Raw genomic sequence first — 9,410 nt, 5'->3', positions numbered from 1 at the left:
AAAGAGTTCCTGAACCCTTTGTTTTATGAGTGAGGACGTCATTTGTTCAATGACTCCCCATAGGCTAGGCCTGGACGCCGGTGGTGTGGTGCCCTTCACAGACTGCAGCGTTCACACTGGATGTCTCTGTTTAAAGACGGAGCTTGTTGTTTCTGCTTCTTACCTTTCCAGTTTTGAAATCCCCAGGCCTTATGGACTCCAAACTCCTGCTTTCTTTGATCTACAAGCCTCCCACTATCTGGAGGGCTGTATGTGGCTCCGCTCGCTTGATCTATTTCCTGCTTTCGATTTTGCTACCTGTCAAATGGGCTTTATTGGATTTCTGCACCACTTTTTGTTCCATCTCTGATGCTTACTGGACACTCAGTCCTTCTAGATACCAGAGAGCCAGTCTAGCCACCTTTCCCTGGCTATTCCTCACTCTGTGGTGTATATAAGTTACTTGTTTCAAAAGCTCAGAAAGTTACAATTTACCTGTCAGTAAACAGAAGATGGTTTATCAACAGACTTTACCTTAATGACTACAAATGTTTACCTCCTGCTTTCCAGAATGCAAAGAAAATCTTGGAAATGTCATAATATCTTACAAACATTTGCAAAACAGATCCTTGTTCATCCGAAAAAGAAACAATTGTATTTGTAGTCTCTGACAGTAGAAAAATGTTCTGCGAGAAACATACAGATAGATGTACACACTTACACCTAAATGAATATGCTAATTAAAATTGCAGTGGGCACTCTATTAAAAATTTATTTTACAATCTAGCCGTTCAAAACATCTAGACATCAACAAATACAGCAGCTTGACTATTGGAATCTTAAGTGATTTATCTTGAAAAGATTACATTTGTAGCTGGGTAAAAATATTTCTGAAGGATATTTGCATCAAGATTCCTGGTTTTGTTAGAAGTATTTTCATTTCCCTATACTTATTCCTGGAAAAGAATTAAAACAAGTATCTTTGTGTTCATTTTATGGGCGAGATAGCTCCACTGACTGTATCTGCCATGTTTGTCCAAATTACAGCTGTTTATCTTGCAACTTTCTGTAAGATTAATTAAATGCAAATGTAACTCTGTGAATCATGGGAATACCTGCCAGACCTCTTATTAATACCTTCACTTAAAAACTCCTGTGCCAGAGAGTCATTAATTTGCTAAAAGAAAAGTGCTAAAGCAGCCCTCTGCCCACGAATAATTTGGAGATGGCTGCCCAATTAGTCGGGTGGCATTCTGATCTTCCTTTCAGGCCCCGTGGCCCTCTGAGGACACAAGAAGGCTCCGATGATAACCTGGCAACCTAGGTAGAAACCCAGCCAAGTGCGAGCGTTTGAAGCTGCAGTTTGGCTGCCATCGTGTCGGCGAAAAGAAAGAATTCAGGCACCATGTCATCCAGTACAAAGGATAAAAACGGATTCAACCGGAAATCCAATGTGGCACCACATATGGGATACATGAGTGCGGTTATACAACAGGCCACATATTTTTTTTGAACAGTCTCCTACATGTGATGCCGAGGACATGTGTAACCATCATAACGTCTCTAGGAATCTGTATTTAATTTGAGTTGGGGTGGTGGCAGGGATTGGAGATCTGAAGCCGCCACAGGTTTGTGGCAGATGGCTCTGTGTCAGCTATGACAAGCAGCCAGGCTCGGCTTCCTCTGCAGATTTTCTTTTCTCTCTGATCAGGTAAATATGGGCACACTCTGGAAAGTTCTTCAGATTCTGCCTTAGGCTGCAAGTTTGTGACTTAGCCCCATCTGTCACAAATCTTCCCTAGATTCTGTTGTAAGAAGAGACCTGAATTTACCACGTAGGACTGCCCAGGAAAATGAAGCCGTTTCACCCTGCAGCAAAAGGGAAGGAGAGAAGGGAAAGCAACGAAGAAGCGTTAACGTCTGCAGCACCAGAGAAGGCTGAAAATTCATACTGCAGACTCGCATCACTTATGTCAATTATATTTCAAAAGCCACTAAGTATATAGTCCTTAAGTTCCATCACTTTAGGAAATGCCAGTTTCTGATTGGTTTAAAGTGTCACCGTATTTCTAATCATAGGAGAAAAATACCGCCCCCCCAAATGGGCATATTCTGCTGCATACGTATCTCCCAGTTTATGTTAATGGATGACAGCTATTAGAAGTTTATCATCCAACTTTTAACTTGTATAAACACAAGGTACATAACACTCTTAAAGCATGTTTTTGCTAATGCAAATTTTACTTTTAACTGAAGACAGAAGACAAATGTCCTTACTATTATATAGACTTTATAAAGTGCTTCATGTTTCCAAATAGGTTTACATTCATTATTTCATTATAACAGTACCTCACGGGAGAAATGCAATTATGATGAAAAAAAAAAAAACTAATTCTTCCAGATTTGCCCATGAATCATATAGAGGCCAAAAAATCACCTATAGCCAGGCTACAAATGAGGAGAAAGAAAGGCAAACCTCTAACTGATCCCCACTTGGTCAGAGCATATCTATTGTGCTAAAGGTTTCTTCTTTTTATATTGTTTTGGTAAATCAAAAGAAAAGCAAAACAAATAAAATTGAGGGGGGAAGTGAAAAAGGAAGGGAGGATAGGGTCGGGGAGAGAGAAAAAAATCACAGTTTTTTTTCCCTCAGTTTTGTTCTCAGTTTGAGACGGAGGGTTTGTTAAACTGTACGGGTGCAGTTGAAAGATTTAGAACTTCTTAAAATATCACAAATGTTTAAGTTTTAATTTTTTAAAAAAAATAATGACTTTGGAAGGGTGTTAATAACAGCAAGGAACACCTTTTTCACATCTAGAGTATAAGCTCAAATTAAAAGGGGACTCTAAAGTGACCTGTCTCTTGAAGGGAACTTAAAGTGGCTTGGCTGTGGTTCGAATGGATGTAGCCTGACATAATTAAGACAACCACAAATGGGTTTTCTGGGCATGGAGAGGGAATTATAAACTTAATCGTTGTAAGGAATTAGTTTTAGGCAGAAATTTGAAAATTTGTCTCTCTCCAAATAACTTCAGATTATAAAGGTTGCCTGAATATTGAAAAACTTAAAGAAAAAAATCCTAATAATCAGCAGCCATCATCTCAAAATCCTTTACAAAACTACACTCTCAAAAGATCTCTCTCTCTCTCTCTCTCTCTCTCTCTCTCTCTCTCTCTCTCTCTCACACACACACACACACACACACACACACACACACACAGAATATCGCCCAATTTGTTAATAAAAGTAAATGAGAAATAGGACAAGAATGAAGGTCTCTTCTGTTGGTCCAAGTAGATCTACCAGATCACAATGGATCTTCTTGTTCTATTTTCAATACTGGTAACAAGGAAGTACCTGAAATTTTTTTTTAAGCATTTAACAATAAAGCCATCAGATATTCTCTTAAAGCATGAAGTACTGACCTCAAACTACTGTAGGAAATTTTCGACATGTGAAATCACATAGTAAAAATGAGGGGAAAAAAATCAAACTTCATGGTACAAACTTGCTTGGGTTAGAAAGGGGGACCAATCGTTAGCATAAAAACCCAATGCTTGGCTTATTTTATGATTTCTTCTAAAAACTTGTGTTCAAGTTAGGCTTTGAATTCTGAAAGAGCTTCCTATTATAGATGAAGTGAAACCTCTTTTTTTTTTTTTCCCTGTGGAAGTTTATGGTCAGTGCATCTGCTTGACCTAGAGAAGAATTTGTCCCAACATTACAAGAAAGTTATATTTAACATCCAAACCATGTGTATACATTTTTCAGAAGTAGTTTTACCTTTTTTAAATTATGAAAATGTTTCAAAATTTTTTAAACTATTAAGAAACATTTAATTTTATATGAATGAATTTCCCTAAAGATTCCATGAAAAAAATCTTAGAATGTATGTGTGTATGTGCACGTGCACACATGCTTGTATAAGAGAGACAGAGTATACACTTGCCTGCATATGGGGGATTTAAGTATTGCAGGCCTGAAATCATTTCAGGGGAAAAGTCATGAACACAGAGTTCTGCAGTAGAAAGAGTCACTTTAAGAAAAAAAGTAAATTCTGTTTCTGCTTTTCAGTTACCAGCATTCTGTTTCAAAATCCTGCTTCAAGTTATAGCCCTCAAACTCTCACTCATATTGAAAGTATAATGTCTCATATGAGAAGAAAGCCAAGTGTTAGTAGCCTTATTCCAGTCATTAAATTTCTAAGTGTGAATCCATATGAAAAACCCTATCCTAAAGTGAACTCTATATGATAAGAAGTCAAAATGATTTTAAAATGTAAACTTTTAACAACAAAAAAGTAAGGTGTAAAAATATAAAAGGAACAAATTAAGGAATTCTGTGACATTCTATCCTTTTAGATCTTAGAAACATATGTTTTATAAAACCAAAACAGTACTGCCCAATGGGATAAATCTTAAGGAAAAAAACACACCTCTATTCTCTTCATAGAACACACAAAAGATCCTTTCCCAATGGCAAAGAAAAGGAAGTAAAAAGCTGCCTTTGAGGAAATAATTCTCTAGTTTTTAGTGAAAGCAAATATCATCCCAAAATGTGTATATTTATGAAATATAAGGTAAAAATTATCATAATTTATTTTAGCTGTAGAAGGCATTCTTTTTTCAATTTGGGATCTAAGTCATATTATAATAAACTACATCTTTGTTCCTTCCTATGATTTATAACTCCATGCCTTGCAGAATGCCAGTTATTTTTAATAATTGATCATAAAGTTTTGATTACTTATAATTTGAGTTTTAAAAAATTGAGATAAAATTTTAGACACAATACATCACAAGATCTACAAGTGAGAATACATATTAAAGTGTATTATAGATTAATAATAAAAATCATGATAAAGTAGTTAAAATGAATCATATATATAACTTTTTATAAATATTTATATCCTGAATTACTAACTTATAAAACTTTGAGATGAAGGATTTTTGTATATGTACAAACTAACATGTAATAAATAACTCAAGTGACACTGCAGGTTTGGTTTGCTTTTTAAGCTATATGAGGAAAGATTTTATTTTACTGACAGCATGCCACTAAGCTAACATTCTTTAAGATTTTTTTCTAGAAGTTGTAAAATAAATAATTTTAACTACGTTATAGAAATAACTGTATTAAAATATTTCATCTGGAGATCTGCTTTCTTTTCTAACCAGAGACAACTTGTTGCAGTAACGTACGTTTGAAACGGTTAAAAATTCACAGATGTAGAAAAACAGGGTTAATAGGGCCCGACCTGAAACAACATTAAAAACGATAGATTTTAAAGGCAGAAATACCCTGGTAAATACCTCACCAAAATTTCACCCCAAGGGAAAAAAATTCAGTAATTTTACTGTGAACTCACTGAAAATAGGTTTGTATCACATACAGATAATGAATCCATTTGTACTAATACTTCTGTTTCCTCAGTTTTCATAATCCACATATTTTGACAGTCTATCACACAGGAAGCTATTCTGTTAGTATTCTATGCAAACAAAACTGCTACTGAACTTTAAAAATGAAGAAATCCGGGGGAAAGCCTTGGAGGCCGGTCTTCTCCGTGAAGCTTCGCATGTGTACGACACAACAGTAGTGTCTCCAGGAGTGATGCTGGAGCCAGAACTGTGCAGTCAGCATTTTAAACTATTATGAGCTACCTTCTGAACCATTGCCAAGTTAATAGACAATGAAAGATAATGAGCTTGAAATTGGGTGGTAAATTGCATTTTTGGTGCTCTCTCTTTTTCTTGAAGTTTAACTGTTTCCTGGAGAAACAAAGTCATGTTTTGATGTATCACTATGTAAATATGTATTTTAGGCCATGACAAAGGGAGAGAAAAAAGGCACACAACTGTATTGCATGTCGCTGGTTATATATTAACATAGGAAAATTAAAATATGCCAGATTATAAAACTGCTAGATTGCAAACTATCCTGAATTTATGTAAAATGATGATACTACATTCAAAGAATATAAAAAGGTATATTACTCATGGCCTAGAGCCACCTTCAAAACTCATAAAGCAGATTTATCCTACTTCAATTACTTAGACTTTTAGTAGGGCCTCTTTGTGTTGTTATCTCAGCAATATAAAATTCTTGATTCAAGGAAGTGAAAAAAGATAATGAATGAGGGTGCTGAACGATGCTGGTTCCATATATATAAACAAAAATAAATAAATAAATAAATAAATATATTTTTCCCTTTGCTATTCTGAGATGAGACAGACACTCTTAATTCTAAACTGAGGGTTTTTATGTTACTAAACTGGACAAGGGAAAGTCATCTTTAAGGAAGTTAAAAAATGAACACCAAACTTCACTAATGTCATTCACCTGAATTTTTGAGGGCGAAAGATTTCGTTATGATGAGAAGAAAGGCCTATCCTCATTAGTATAATTGAAGAATCTTTCCTTTACTTCCTTTTAAACTAATGAGTTACATTAATCCAGGTTCATTTTTATAAGCCTCTTGGGGCTAAATGTAAAGGACAGTCATCTTAGAAAACAATAAATTAAAAAAAAACATGTACCGTGCACTAAGCGCACGTATTTCATAAGACCTAGGTTAATACAACTGGCATCCAGTTTAATTAATCCTTGTTAGTGTAACAACTAATATCCCTCCCTAGCATGTTTCCTTTAAACATTAGTATGTTAATTAAATGTTTTTTTTAAAGATTTTTCTTTGTACTTCAATATGGCATTTATACCATGTAAATCTCTTCTCAATAACTACCTTATAGAGATGTTTTCTTATAATATCTGGTCTCTTGCAGAAATTCTGGAGCCTTTTTGAAAGCTGTTCAGGTGTAGAATACAGATATTCAGCTGCAGGAAAAACAGATACATTTTTAATGAAACAAAAACCTCAAAGCACACACTCGATATTAGTCACTTTACTAATTAAAAATGCATATTGCTCTGTGCCGCCTCGTGTTTTACATTATTTAAGCATGATTTTATAAGGTTACCTCAGCTCACAAGGATGTTTAATACTAAATAAGACTGTGTAGTTGTGGTGTTTAGACATCTCCTTTGGGTGATTAAAATACATTATTCTAATGTAACACAATGCATATGTGATATATTTAGTGATGAGAATTTTTTTCAAGAAACTGGGACTATAGCCTTGTGTACCCTGTATAACAGTTGCATATTATTAACTAGTCAATTGTTTAAATAATTTGGTGTGACTCTCAGTCCTTGATTTTTTTCTCTGTGTATATCATTAAAAAAATCTGTAAGCAATTGCAGCAACACTGACCTGCTTATAAAAATCCATCATTATGGGATGTGTATGCTAACAATGAAGAATGCTATTTGAAAACTTGTTTTTTGTTATCTTAAAAGAACAGATGGTAAATATAAGCTTACTCTAATGTATTAAAACACATAAAATTTTCCTTAACACTAACATGTTGACTTGCCAAATAAACAATGCTCCTGCCTAAGTTTATTTTCAAACTTTCTAATTTAGCATGAATCATGTATTAAATCACAACAAAGACAAAAGCTCATTAAAGCAGCTACCTGGAAATATTTCGGGATAAACCAAATCTTTGGGACAAAGCGGGTAACAACCACAACACACGGCTTCCAACCTAAAGAAATTTTAGAAAGAGGGTAAGAATACATTAAAAAGACATTATCACCATGGCCAGAAAGTGGTTTTGTTAGTCTAAGTTAACAGTATAAGCCCAGAGTTAACTGGGACAAGAAACACGGTCGGCAGTACAATCCCAAAAGCCATAGTTGCTCTTTTAAAAGATTTTATTGATCATATATGAATTTCATAGAACAGAACCAACAGCATATGTTTTGTTCACTGAATTAATCAAAGCGCAGTGCTGCATTTTTTTTGTTTTTAAAATACTGTTTAACACATTTTATAATCAGCAGATAAACACATGTAACAACATGGTAAAGTATGGACAGCTTTTCTTAATAATACTGCAAAGCCTCAGAATGTTCATTTTTCAAAAAATATTTAAGTAAAATAGCAAATACTAAACTTTAGCATGAAAGCCGTAGAAATGATCGAGGCACTTTAAAAAACAGCAGAAAAAATTTACAATCTGTTGTGATGGAGTATTTTCATTTTAAGCTCATGCTTTGAAGCAGTTTGTTATTATTTAGAACGTAAAACTTTTCCCTTTGTTGAAAAACTTCCACGAAGATCACTTTAATGAACATCTTGCTTTTTGACCAAAAAGCTCACCTTCTATATTTTATCAGGAAGGAATCCTTTTCTTATTAAACAAACATGGAAGTTTCACTTTGTGAGACGATTTCCTCATGGACAACCTTTAGGAAGTTTTCTCCATATCACAGTGGCAAGGGTTAAGCAGGGAGAAGGTACTGCCCTCTCCCTGGTTGTGTTAGGTCCGCATAATGGCTATTGATCTGACATATAGTAAACTTTAAAGATAGCACTGTCATTTCTGTTGGCTAGAAATTATGCAGTGAAATTCAAAACACTCTTTAAAATATGTTTATTTTATGAGAAACTTTGAATTGCATCCAAAATGTTGACCAAAGGCAGAATTTATTTTGAACTGCAGATTTTTTTCAGTCCAAGAATAATTTGAAGTCATGTCAATGTTTACCTTGTTTATTTACAGTGACAAAGTACACGCAATTTAAGCTGTTTTTAAGTGGATGATGTTTTCCCTATTTTATTATGTTAAGCTGAAATTAGTGTAAAGGGAAAGTATTTACTTTGAGATGCAAATTTTGGAAAAATACCGAGTTCAAAGTTTTGCCTGAGAACTGATAGAAGTTACAAGATAACACACAGGTTCTAGTTAACAATTATCAGCCTCAGAATCCAAACTACTATTTTTCTGGCCATACCTAGGGTAAAGCATAAAATTCTTATTGTAAGCACAGCTACATGTTCTATTGCACTGTGGTGTAAAATGCTAAGAAAAGTTTTGCGTATATAAACCCATGATATCCTTCATGAACCAAAGGAAAATATGCACTTTATCTGAAGACATTCGGTTTTAAAATGCTGTGCCAACCAAAAAGCAAATGCATATGAACATTCTCCTATAATTGCATAAAATCAAAAGAGTGAAGTCACAGACATTTCAGAAAGTGCACATGTTATCTGCTTTTTAATAATGGAAATGAATTAGAGTATTCTGTTCCCCGAAAGAAAATCACAGGCCAGCTTACATTTTGAGTCACTGCATGAGTATGTATGCCATTTCCAAAAAACCTCTGCTAATTAAAACACTGCATTGTAAGATAAGAATAGCATTATTTGATTTAGGAAGAAAAAAATTCATCAATTTGGGAGTTCAACTTTTACTTGTAAATTATCTTATTCATGGTTATATTTCTAATTCATCAAGAAACAGCCACCATCGTTTGGTTATATTTTTGACTTGTTAAAATGCTAAATCTTATTATAAAC

At 34.3% G+C, this 9,410-nt stretch overlaps 1 protein-coding gene across 8 annotated transcripts in view; it reads right to left on the bottom strand.

Moving 5' to 3' along the window:
• Window positions 1–1,764: 1,764 nt before the first annotated feature.
• GTDC1 (glycosyltransferase like domain containing 1) overlaps window positions 1,765–9,410 on the bottom strand; it is a gene marked incomplete at both ends in the record, with an annotated part of 255,269 nt that continues 247,623 nt past the window's right edge. For 5 of the 8 annotated variants that reach the window (XM_080690317.1, XM_080690320.1, XM_080690318.1 and 2 more), the window contains 3 exons: window positions 1,765–1,848; window positions 6,726–6,817; window positions 7,520–7,590. In XM_080690317.1, the coding sequence (XP_080546443.1) occupies window positions 1,765–1,848; window positions 6,726–6,817; window positions 7,520–7,590 (247 nt within the window). Of the gene's footprint in view, window positions 1,849–6,725; window positions 6,818–7,519; window positions 7,591–9,410 lie in introns of those variants that run through there. The other 3 variants (XM_080690319.1, XM_080690323.1, XM_080690322.1) reach the window with 2 other exon arrangements.

Source organism: Muscardinus avellanarius (assembly GCF_963383645.1).
Source record: "Muscardinus avellanarius genome assembly, chromosome: 2".
NCBI classification, from domain to species: domain Eukaryota; kingdom Metazoa; phylum Chordata; class Mammalia; order Rodentia; family Gliridae; genus Muscardinus; species Muscardinus avellanarius.
The sequence above is the reverse complement of the archived record's forward strand: the minus strand, read 5'-3'. Positions and strand labels throughout refer to the sequence as shown.